This window comes from Jaculus jaculus, chromosome X (genome assembly GCF_020740685.1).
Source record: "Jaculus jaculus isolate mJacJac1 chromosome X, mJacJac1.mat.Y.cur, whole genome shotgun sequence".
NCBI classification, from domain to species: Eukaryota; Metazoa; Chordata; class Mammalia; order Rodentia; family Dipodidae; genus Jaculus; species Jaculus jaculus.
In genome coordinates, this window is record NC_059125.1 from 94,661,390 (window position 1) to 94,674,326 (window position 12,937).

A 12,937-nucleotide genomic window follows, 5' to 3' on the forward strand; every position below is an offset into this window, starting at 1 on the left:
CTAGAATTACAGGTGTGAGTAGCCACAACTGGTGGCTTTCTCCTTGCTTAGACTGAGTTCTTCAAGAGAGTGACTGTGCTTGTATTTTTTTAGGGTTAGGGCTTAAACCCAGAACCTCTCACAAATCTAGGGAAAGGCTCAACCACTAAGCTATGTCCCTAACCCTGAGTATGTCTTTATAACCCAACTATATGGTCCATGGCATATAGTATGTAAACTTTGTGGGAGCCGGGCTTTTTTGAGATAGGGTCTCATATAGCCTAGGTAGCCTCTAACTACATATCAGAAGATGACCTTGGACTCCTGTGATCCTCTTGACTTTACCTCTCAAGTGCTAGGATTACAGATGTGTACTACTGTATTTTACAAATTAAACACTTCAATGATTTCTCTTATTCTAGTGGGTAAGTATACTATGTTGAGCAAATGCTGTACACTAAGCTATAATTATAGCCCAGGTAGGTCATAATTTAAGAGCTTAGTCTTCAGTCTGATGAATAGGACCTACACAATATACTTGTTAATTTAATTACTGAAAGACCAAGTTTCTCCAATATTCTATCTTGAATGCCCATCTATTATAATTTTATCCCAGATTAGGAGTCAGAAAACTATGGTCTACTTGTTTTTCTAAGTAAAGTTTAACTTAAATATAGTCACTTCATTCATTTGTATTGTCTATAGCTATTTTTTCCAATTTTTTATTAACAACTTCCATGAGTATAAAAAATATCCCATGGTAGTACCCTCGCACTTTCCCCTTTGAAATTCCATTCTCCATCATATCCCTTCCCCATCTCAATCAGTGTCTCTTTTATTTTGATGTCATGAACTTTTCCTCCTGTTATGATGTTCTTGTATAGATCGTGTCAGACATTGTGAGGTCATGGATATCCAGGCCATTTTGTGTTTTTGGGGAGCACGTTGTAAGGAGTCCTGCCTTTCCTTTGGGTCTTATATTCTTTCAGCCATGTCTACAGCTATTTTGATATTACACTAACAGAACTAAGTAGTTGTGACTGAGATGGTATGACCCTCAAAGCTAAAATACTTACTTCTGGGCCTTTAAGGAAAAAAGTTTGCCAACATTTGCTATAAATGATGGAATGTGAAAAAGTGGGTTGCTTAATGGGACTAGAGAAAGCAACACAAGCAATGACTTTATTTAAACAATAAAGCATTGGTTCTCATGACTAGTATATGCACCTGAAGTATAGCATATTCTATACTACCTTCTCTGTACTTATAAATGGATTCAGAAAGATTCTAAACATACTTTTAAAAAGCATGAGTTTAAATTTTGTACAAATTCATTCTCTAATTCATTCTCTATAACCCCTAATATATGAACCATTAGCAATGCTATTCAATGTTGCTATGAAATGAGTATCATTCTATCAGTGGCCCTAGGCTCCATTATTATAGGAAATCTGATATTCTCCTTTAATCACACTGATGCTAAAAGTAGAAAATTCTATGTCCTATGCCTCATATGGCAGGTCATAGTCAGAATACAGATATATGAAAATCATTGTACAAAATTACCTTTAGGCTGCACTTATGAGGTTTATATGAAACACGAATTAATCTTGTGCTTAGACTTAGACCACATCTCATTATGAATATATATATTTCAAATGTCCTTATTATTCAACCTGTAGCATAAAATTGAAAATCTTTGTAAAACTATTGTTCATTGAAGTCTAGAAGCCTTTTTAGTTAGTCAGCATAGGATTAACATTTAAAGAGAATGTATTGCTGCTTTGTTCAAGACATATTGTCATTTAAAATTTGTTTTAATGTTTTGACAGTGCCCTTATGTCTGCCACTTGTTATATTTACTTACCAGAAAAGAGAACGGTGAGTATTTGCATTCTGGTTTCACGACAATCATTCTATAGAATTAGGATGTATTTCACCCTTCCAAAAGTTAACATTTTTAATATTTTATTTTTATTTATTTATTTGAGAAAGAGATATATACAGAAATAGGCAGAGAGAGAGAGAGAGACTGAGAGAGAATGGGTGCACCCGGGCCTGCAGCTACTGAAAATGAACTTCAGATGCATGTGCCAGCTTGTGCATCTGGCTAATGTGGGTCCTAGGGAGCCAAACCTGGGTCCTTGGGCTTTGCAGACAAACACCTTAACCACTAAGCAATCTCTCCAGCCCCTAAAAGTTAACTTTTAGCATTAATTTTATGATAGCATTATTGCTCTGATCATCATTTTTTAGTACTTTTATGTAAGAGCATCTGCTTAATGGCTTCACTAAAGAGAGTATTTGTATTTTTAATATATTGTAAGAAGAAATCATATGTATTACAATGTGAGTCAGTATAACCCATTTTTTCTGAAGCAAGTTTATAGAACCTGTTTTCTTTACCTTTTCCTAGTCAAACCATTTCGTGTGAGAAAAGTGCTTGATCTTCAGGCCAGAATGGTGAGTACTAAAAACTTAAAGAGTGCCCAGTTGAACAATATGCTGGGTACTGAGTTGGACTGTACAAATACAAAAACAAGTGAACTTACTTTCTGGAAAGCTCAGCCAACAAAATAAAAAAAAAAAAAAATCAGAATCCGATCTGGGGTCAAGGAGGTGTGATGATGGTTCAAAGAAATTTATAGGGATGAATGAGACTTAAACAGACAAAAATGGGAGAGAAAGGCACTCCTGCCCCTTGGCACAGCATGAGCAAAGACATGTTGATATCAAATACTGTTTAAGGAACTTGGTTTTATAGGTGGATCTTTAATTGTTAAGGAGAAGCCAGAAATGAGTTTATAGGTGTTTTGGCTTTTTGGTTATTTGAGGTAAGCTGTCACTAGACTGTAGTCTAGGCTGGCCTGATACTTTATATATGGCCCAGATTTGTAGTGATCCTCCTGTTTCAGCTTCCTGAGTGCTAAGATTTTTTTTTTAAAAGGAAATCCATTTTTAAAAAATGTTTTGTGGTAGCCCAGGCTGATCTGGAATTCACTACATAGTAGTCACAGGCTAGCCTCAAACTCTCAGTGATCCTCCTACCTTGGACTCCCAAGTGCAGGGATCAAAGGTGTGCACCACCATGCCTGGGAGTGCAAAGATTTATTATAAGCATGAGCCATCATGCCTGGCTGAGTGTATAGCTTTTGTGCCTATATCTAGGAAAGCATTTCAAGATATTTTCTTTTAGGTATGTAAACTGTAACATATACTGTGATCATTGTCCCTTATCCTTACTTGTATTGTTATATTATTCCCACCATATCTGCCAGGTAACAAAGGGCTATGAAACTTTGGAAATAAAACAATTGGAAGGCTGGGCGTGTTGGCGCACGCCTTTAATCCCAGCACTCAGGAGGCAGAGGTAGGAGGATCACCATGAGTTCGAGGCCACCCTGCGACTACAAAGTGAATTCCAGGTCAGCCTTGGTTAGAGTGAGACCCTACCTTGAAAACCCCCCGCAAAAAAAAGGAAGTAGTAGTATCCATGCCTAACTGATGCCATCATAACCTACCTATTGGTATTCCTACTAAATGAAAAGCACACCCAACCAGGAGTGGTGGCACATACCTTTAATCCCAGCACTTGGGAGGCAGAAGTAGGAGGATAGCTGTGAGTTCAAGACCAACCTGAGACTATAGAATGAATTCCAGGTCAGCTTGGGATGGAGCATAATCTCATTCTTTTTGGCTGACTAAAACTCCATCATGTATACAAACCACATTCTCTTTATCCATGTACCTATTGATGGATATCTGTGCTGATTCCATATCTTGGCTATTGTGACTAGTGTAACAGTAGACCTGGATATGCAAGTATGTCTGTAGAATCCTGACTTAGCTTCTTTAGCAGGTGTGGTATAGCTGTATCATATGTTAGCTCTAGTTTTAGTTGAAGGTAACAGGGACTTATGTGCTCTTGGTAGCAATATAAATTAGTGACACTATGGAGAGCAATATAGAATTTCCTCAAAAAAACTAAAAGTAAATCTATATCATGTGATATACCTATACCTCGCTTCTGGGTATACATCCAAAGAAAATGAAATCAACATACCATGATACTTTTGTACCCACGCATATTGTGGAGCTATTTACAATAGCTAAGATATAAAATCTGATGAAGTGCCTAATACTGAATGACTGGATAAGGTTGATGTTTAAAATACATACCATGAAATATTGTCCAGGTATAAAGGAAAATGAAATCTTGCCATTTGTAGCAAAATGGATGGTACTAGAGGGTATTAATGTCAATGACACAGAAAAACAAGTATATGCTCTCTTTATATATACATGCTAATGTATATATAAAGTGTTGACCTGAGTATAGAATAGTAATCAATAGAGATTAGAAAGGATGTGGCAGGGGAATACAGGGAGGTAGAATTAGTAGTATCACACTGAACCCAGTTAATATGTATAATTAGTGTGCATTAAAAATAAAAGACTAAACATTTAATTTTAAGTAAATATGATGGGATAAATGTCCTGCTCTATGTAATATTTTGGTCAGCAACGGACTACATATACACTGGTATATGTCATATCACCTAATGTGTAACAATAAGCCATACCATCTAGGTTTGTATAAGTACATTCACGTGAGTATGTTTATGCAATGATGAAAACATCTAACAGTACATTTCTCATAATATCCCTATTGCTACTAAGCAACACATGACTGTTATATTCCCAAGTCCCACTTACTGTCTTTATATAATATTCAATTCAGTAAAATTTTAATATAAAATGATTTTGTTGCTTATTTTAAATTTACTTTTGGTGATTTACTTTTCTACATCGCTATTTTGAACAAAGATATCTAAGAGTAATGACCACTTTTTGTTGTGAAATTAATATTTTTCATATTTTTGCTTCACTGTTGCATTACTGATAAACTTCCGTAGTTAAATTTCCAGGACTTATGATGAACAGGTATTATGGTAATATCTCTTCTGTTGTTTTGTGGACTTTACTTGTGGTCCTACTTCCTGGATGTCTAAATTAAGGACAGGTAAGTGTTGAGACTTGAGTATATATCAGTAAGAATAAATCTTGCTCTGCTATTATATATAGCAGGTAAGACTATAATATGGGGCAGAGAAGAATAAATAAGAGAAGAGAAAACAATACAAGGACGAAGTAAACAGGGGGAATGGTAATACAATATGAGGTCACAATTTGGAGAAGTCTGATTTATAATGGGTGATATAAATATCTGCTTACTCATTTGGTCATTTTCTATAGCACCTTCCTGTATTTTTATCTCACAGTAAAATTTGAGTCTGACTGTTAGTTTCATTTTATTATTGATTCTTTTGGGCATTTTCTTTTTTTGGTTTCTAATTAGTCACAGAACTGTACATGTACAACTCATTTTCTTTCAGGGCATGCAGCCTCATCTCCAGGCTTTGTTGTCGCTGTATAAGTTCTTTGCACCTGCTTTGATTTCTGTATCTTTGCCTGTGAGGAGGAAGGTAAGGGATTAATGAAGACAAATCCTGGGTCTGGAAAGATGACTCAGCAGTTAAGGCACTTGCCTATAAAACCTAATAACCTGGGTTTGATTCTCCAGTGTCCATGTAAGGCCAGGTGCACAATCTCCACTTCATTTGCAGTGGCTAGAGGCCCTGACACACCCATTCTCTCATTTTCTCTCTTTGCTTCCAAATAAATGAATAATACAAAAAAACAAGTCCTGGGATGGAGAGATGACTTAGTGGTTAAGGTGTTTGCCTGCAAAGCCAAAGGACCCAGGTTCAATTCCCAAAGACCCATGTAAGCCAGATGCACAAGGTGGCAAATGCATCTGGAGTTTGTTAGCAGTGGCTGCAGGCCCTAGCACACCCATTCTCTCTCAAATAAGTAAAAAAAAAAAAAAATGCATTAATAAAAAGACAAGTCCTATTGAGATAAAAGTTTGTTTTCTTTGAGAAAAGGCTGTTCCATGTAGCCCAAACTGGCCTGGAACTCACTATGGAGACCATGCAGGCCTTGAACTTCTTATCTTCCTGCCTCAGCCTCTTGAGTGCTGAGATTATAGGTACACCTAATTATACCTAGCCAAATATATATATATATACATGCACGTGTGTGTGTGTATTATAGTTTTTTGAAGTAAGGTCTCACTCTTGCCCAGGCTGACTTGGAGTTCATTATGTAGTCTCAGTGAACTCATGGCAATCCTCCTAGGGATCAAAGGTAGGTGCCACCATGCCCAGCAAAATATATTATTTTTATTTATTTATTTTTTAACTTTTTATAAAACTTTTTATTTATTTATTTGAGAGAGAGAGAGAGAAAGGCAAAGAGAGGGAGAGAGAGAATGGGCGTGCTAGGGCCTCTAGGCAATGCAAACTCCAGACGCATGTGCCCCCTTGTGTATTTGGCTTAAGTGGGTCTTAGGGAATTGAACCAGGGTCCTTTGGCTTTGCAGGCAAATGCTCTAACAGCTAAGCCATGTCTCCAGCCCTATTTTTTAAAAACATTTTTATTTTTATATATTTTTATTTTTTTTTTTTTGTTTTTTCGAGGTAGGGTCTCACTCTAGCCCAGGCTGACCTGGAATTCACTATGGAGTCTCAGGATGGCCTTGAACTCACGGCGATCCTCCTACCTCTGCCTCCCGAGTGCTGAGATTAAAGGCATGCGCCACCACGCCCGGCTTTTTGAACTTTTTTATTTTCAACTTCCATAGTTATAGACAATGAACTATGATAATTCCCTCCCCTCCCTCACTTTCCCCTTCACAACTCCACTGTCCATCATATCCCCTCCCCCTCTCAATTAGTCTGTCTTTTATTTTGGTGTCATCATCTTTCCTCGTATTGTACTGTTCTTGTGTTGGTTGTGTCAGGCACTGCAAGGTCATGGATATCCAGGCCATTTTGTGTCTGGAAGAGTGTATTTCCTTTCTTTGGCTCTTACATTCTTTCCATCATCTCTCCTGCATGGACCCTGAGCCTTGGAGGGTGTGATAGAGATATTTCAGTGCTCAATCCTGTTTGGTCACTTCTTTGCAGTACTATAGTGCCTTTTGAGTCATCACAGAGGTCACTACCATCTGAAAAGAGAAGGTTCTCTAACCCAAATGTGAGAATAACATTAGTATATGAGTATAAACATTAAGAGAAGTGCTTACTGGCCATTTTGGTGAGCATAATATATGCCTCTAGCCAGACACCAGCAGGCAGTTTACCCTTAGGGCTCATGACATAAACCATAGGTTTTAGTACCAGGCATGTACTCCCTCCTGTGGAGTGGGCCTCTAGTCCAATTAGTGAGCAATTGGTTTTCCCCATAACAGACATGCAACTATTGCACCTGTTGGGTCATTTGGCCTGGTTGGCCAAATTTAAGGCTTGCAGTGTCCACTGATATCTCCACTGATGACTTCTATCTCCCATAGGGCTGCATGCAGCATAGTTTTTTTTTCCAGCTTTCTGTCCCCTGGTCTATAGGGAAAAGGTTTTCAACTCAGCTCCTGGTTGATTTCTTAGTGACCTTGCAGCCCAAGCATGTGGAGTCTTCAGCAATAGCAAAATGTTATTTTATATAAAGTTAATTTAAAGATTAAGGCTAAAATATGTACAGCTCCCTGGTTAGTATTGTGGAACTGTTCTTAAGGAAGTTGTATTAGGGACTGGCCCTTTGTGTTGACCTAATTGATGTATTTAGTGGATTCCTGATTTAAATAAAAACATTAAATGGATTTATAAGGGTTTGAAGGATTTCACAATGTATTTTCAACTAATAAAGAGTTTAGACTTTATGTTGCTCCAATTTAGGAATGCCTAATTTTCTGCATTTTTCACTTAAATTTATAGATCTATTTTAAGAATGCAGAGAATCTGTGGACTTCAGCTCTGCTTGCTGTGAGGCTAAGAAACCCAGGACACCGTCCAGAATCTGTAAAGCTGACCTTAGGTTCAGCTAATGTGTGCTCTGTAAAACAAGTAGGTATTTAAAGTTCCAGATGACTTGTGGCTTTGTTTTATTAGGTTGAAATAATAGCCATGTTGTTGTTGAAGAAGATTATAGATATTTAAATATATTTTAATTACATAGGGATTCTATACAAATCACCTTTAGATTCCATTAATTGAAGCCCTTTACCATTTACTTTTTTTTGTTGTTTTTTCCAGGTAGGGTCTCACTTTTTAAGCCCAAGCTGACTTGGCATTCACTATGTAGTCTCAAGGTGGCCTTGAACTCATGGTGATCCTCCTACCTCTGCCTCCTGAGTGCTAGGATTACGGGTGTGTGCCACCATGCCTGGGCCCATTTATGTGTTTTTTTTTTTTTTGTTTTTTTTTTTTTTTGGTTTTTCGAGGTAGGGTCTCACTCTAGGTCAGGCTGACCTGGAATTCACTATGTAGTTTCAGGGTTGTCTCCAACTCACAGTGATCCTCCTATCTCTGCCTCCTGAGTGCTGGGATTAAAGGTACATATAGTTTGTAGTCTGTTTAATTCATTAAAGTTGTTCTATTATTTTTCTTTAGAAATGGAATTCTCATTCAGTCATACCAAAGCTAAACTCTGATTGCTATACTCAAGACTGTGGACAAAAGAAGATGAATCTTTCTGAGTGTCTTAGTGGCAGTAGATCAGTTCCACTAGAACAGCTTCAAAGTTTCCCTCAATTCTTACAGAATATCCATTGCTTAGAGGTATGTGACTGGACAATGTGCTGATTTCCATTTTTCATTTGATCTTTGTACCCTCTTTTTTGGCAGTACTTGGGATTAATTTCATGGATTCATGTATGCTAGACAAATGATTGCCCACTGAGCTATATCCTTGGGCCTGTAGCCTCTATTTTTTTGTGTACATCCTATAGGATAGTTTCCTTATTGTTGTGACTCACTTTTTGTATATTACTGTGGACTGACTTCCATTTTTACAGCTGCCGTCTCAGATGGGCTCAGTGCTAAACAGCTCTCTGCTACTTCACTATGTTAACTGTGTCAGAGATGAATCAATCTTACTGAGGCTCTATCACTGGTTGAGTCAAGCATTACAAGAAGGTAAGAATTGGTACTGAAAAGTACTGGATGGGTCTGGGAAGATAGCTTGTGAAGCCTAAGGACCCAGGTTTGATTCCCCAGTACCCATGAAAGCCACATGCACAAGGTGCCACATGTATCTGTAGTTCATTTGCAGTGGCTACAGGCCCTGGCTTGCCCATTCTCCCCTCCTCCATCTGCCTTTTTCTCTCTGCCATAAATAAATAAAAGCACTGGATGAATGATAATGGAATAAAATAATTTGTTCGTAGTTCCTTTTGTCTTAGATAAAAATGCTAGACAATAGGAGCCTTCCTATGTGATAGTCATTTCTTTCATAATTGTGTATTCAGAGTGTGAACACTTATGATGTTATCATTTTAAGGCAGCAAGCAAAGAGGAGCATGATTAAGGAAACAATGCTGGATGGCCATCAAAACCCAGTAGATGACTGTCCTTTGAGGAATGTTACAGTCTAAGGGCACTTCATTGTATGCCCAAGAAACATACTATCAACAAGTCTTTGGGTTCATGCTAAGCAAACTCAGAGTAAACTGATATATAATAGTGAATGGCCAAGTTATAGGAGAGGTGATTCTTTCTGGTTTACAAAATGCTTGTGTTTGTCAACTAGAAATCTTATCTTCTCTCAGTATATATGGAAGACACATTGGCCATTAGAATTTTTTTATGATATAGATATAGAATTAAACAAAGGGTTAGTGGAAGGTCTTTCATCTAGACCATAGTAAAGCCTGATCATTTCATTCCTCCAAGGTCGAACTTTTCTCTAGTCTTTGTGCTGACCACAATGAATGTTTCTTTCCTGGATAAGCAACCTCTTACCCTTCAAGCATTCAAAGTCAGTTTTAGTCATTTAACAGATTATTTCTTCTACTTAAAGTCTTTCTTTAGAGAGGATGTGGTGGAGTTCATCATATTTCCCCTTAGTAAGTTCTTAATACTTGTAGCTTATACCTAGTTCATTGATCACATTCATTATAATTAAATTTTTCCACAGGTTTTCATTTGAAGCTTTCCCTTATATTGCCATGTTTTTAAGGAGCATCTTACAATCACCTTCACATCTCTGTTACAGTCTACTATATGATATGATATATGATATTTACAACTATTAAATTTGTCATTTCTTTGTCACTTCAGAATAGTGGTAGTTATATTTTGTTTTTAGTTTTAGTTACATAACCAGAAACTCATGTTTACTATTTCTGCTCTAGAATGTATTTGGTATAAGGTGAATAATTATAAACAAGGAAAAGAGTTTTCAAATTTCCTGGACACTGTCATCAGGGCACAGTGCTTCTTACAAGTAAGATTCTATTTTTTTTTAACCCACTCTATCATTCTTTGATAAAATTTATTTGGATGGCCACTGTAAATATTTTTGTTAGAACCTACCTGACATCTTTGTTTTACTTAAATTGAAGCTCATAAAAGAAAGCCAAATTGGGCTGATATATATCTTTGTACTATTAGATTTTAAGGAAGAATAGTTTAAATTTGCAAATAAAAGGGATAGACATATATTTTAAGACAAAAACTTAAGATATAATTGAATGGATCAAATTAATTGAATTTGCCAATAAAATAAATGTCATAGATCCTGGTTTGAGGCTCTATTCCCCAGGACCCATGTTAGCCAGATGCACAAGGGGGCACACACATCTGGAGTGCATTTGCAGTGGCGGGAGGCCCTGGCGTGCCCAATTTCCCCCCCCCCCCCGTCTTTCTCTCTGTGTCTGTTGCTCTCCAATAAATAAAAAGTGAACAAAAAAAGTTTAAAATAAATGTCATAGAATCATTACTTGTGTTTGTTTTGGAGGGTTAGTGTAACAACCAAACCGAGGAACTTAGACATGCTTAGGCCAGTACTCTACTACTGAGCCACGTCCCTAGCCCACAACCTGTGTTCTGAATAGCAGCAACCATTTTTTTTATTTTTTAATATGTTATTAATTTATTTGAGAGAGAGAGAATGGGCACACCACAGCCTCAAGCTGCTGCAAATGAACTTGACGCATGCACCACCTTGTGCATCTGGCTTATGTGCGTCCTGGGGAATTGAACCTGGGTCCTTTGGCTTTGCAGGCAAGTGCCGTAACTGTAAGCCATTTCTCCCACCTCAGCAATTATTTTTCTTTTAACTCATACAGTATATTCGGTGTTAGGATGTCTTATAACAATATTTGTTATACAAATTAATGAATGAAATGAGTAATTAAAGGGCATGACATAAAAGAGGATCATTCACCAAGTATTTCAGTTTTCTAGGTCTACCATAACAAATGACCACCAACCCTAGAGCCCTTAGAGATAGACACTTATTCACATAGTTAAGCAGGCCAGAAGTTCAAAACTCAGATGCCAGCAGAGCTACAGGTTCAGCAGCAACCATTTTTGAATGCCATATATGTTCTAGCAACTTATTTGTCCTAAGTATCCAGAAGTTGACTTTTAGGCCGGGACTCATGTGTCAGCTCTGAGCCTTCATGTTTCTGAAGGTCATTTTCAGTAAGCTTATTGTTTTCTGTGCTGCCATTGCTCTGGACCCTTCCCTTTATCATGGAACTTTCAACATTCATTTCCCACATTCTGAGTTTCCAGAAGGCAGAAGACAATCTAACTTGACTTTTAGGTTTCTTGCTTTGGGAGATGGGTGATATTCACTGAAAAGAGGAACATAGGAGGAGCAGGCTTAGAAGGAAAGATTAGTGTGATAGAAGTGATGTTGGTGGAACATGTAAAAAAGTGTACCCCACACGTAGTAAGATGATGAATCTAGAGCTCAGAAATGAGATTTGAGAGCTAAGAGAGATGGTTCAGTGGTTAAAGGTATTTGCTTGCAAACTTTGCTGACCCAGGTTTGACTGCCCAGTGCCCGCATAAAGCTAGATGCACAAAGTGGCACATGCATCTGGAGTGTGTTTGCAGTGGCAAGAGGCTTTGTTACACCAACACACACACACACACACACACACACACACACACACTCTCTCTCTCTCTCTCCCCCCCCCACCTAAAATAAATAAGATGGTAAAGAAAACAGAAATGAGAATTGAGCTAGAGATATAGATTTAAGATTCTTCCTGATGATGGTAGTTTATTTTTAGCTTTGATATGGATGAGTTTATCCAGAGAACTTGTCATGAAACTAAGATTTACAATAGATGCCAGCACATGTCAGTATTTTAAGACTCAAAGGACAAAAGGGAAGCCCTGGATCCTTACTTTAATGGACTAGGAACCAAAGTACACACTTAGATCTTACCAGGAGGAGCTATTCAATTTGGATTAGGTCTATGGCTTCTTCTAATCCTTCTGGGCATGGAGACCCAGATGTATAATCCCAGCTACTGGGGAAGCCCAAGCCAGGAAGATGGTAAGTTCAAGGCTAGTCTGGGCTACAGAGACATTCTAGCCTTAGCATATAACATTTGTATACATTTTATTGAGTATTCAAGTGATTAGCATGTATACAAAGCAATGCCATTTATCTTTAAGTATTTTCCTACTTTTTATCTTTTTTTCTAATTGATGTTTTATTATGTTTGAACTATTTTGATCAAGATGGTAAATATATCCAGTTATTTAGTCATCTCCTTTTCATGAGAAAGTCTATCACCAAGACTTTTCCTATATTGGTAGCAATAAATGGCTTTTTGATTGAAACAACTACGGCATAGAACAGAGTAGTAATTAGAGCACTTTTAGGAGTCCTTGTGTGGTTTCACTGTTGCCTTGTGTTTCAGGAGGGGTTCTATTCCTGTGAAGCATTCCTGTATAAGAGCTTGCCTCTTTGGGATGGCTTCTCCTGTCGCTCACAGGTCCTTCAGCTTGTTACCTGGATTCCTTTTAGCAGCTTCTCTGGTAAGTATCATGAAAACTTGGGCTCAATTAATTCAATGTAATTAAGTAAAACTGTT

At 37.6% G+C, this 12,937-nt stretch overlaps 1 protein-coding gene across 1 annotated transcript in view; it reads left to right on the top strand.

Annotated features, from left to right (window-relative positions):
- Nucleotides 1-12,937, top strand: part of Cenpi (centromere protein I) — a 69,292-nt gene that overhangs the window by 16,041 nt on the left and 40,314 nt on the right. The window contains exons 6-13 of the mRNA XM_045140367.1: nt 1,812-1,860; nt 2,396-2,442; nt 5,376-5,465; nt 7,815-7,943; nt 8,490-8,657; nt 8,894-9,014; nt 10,232-10,323; nt 12,764-12,881. Coding sequence (XP_044996302.1) covers nt 1,812-1,860; nt 2,396-2,442; nt 5,376-5,465; nt 7,815-7,943; nt 8,490-8,657; nt 8,894-9,014; nt 10,232-10,323; nt 12,764-12,881 — 814 coding nt within the window. The remainder of the gene's footprint in view (nt 1-1,811; nt 1,861-2,395; nt 2,443-5,375; nt 5,466-7,814; nt 7,944-8,489; nt 8,658-8,893; nt 9,015-10,231; nt 10,324-12,763; nt 12,882-12,937) is intronic.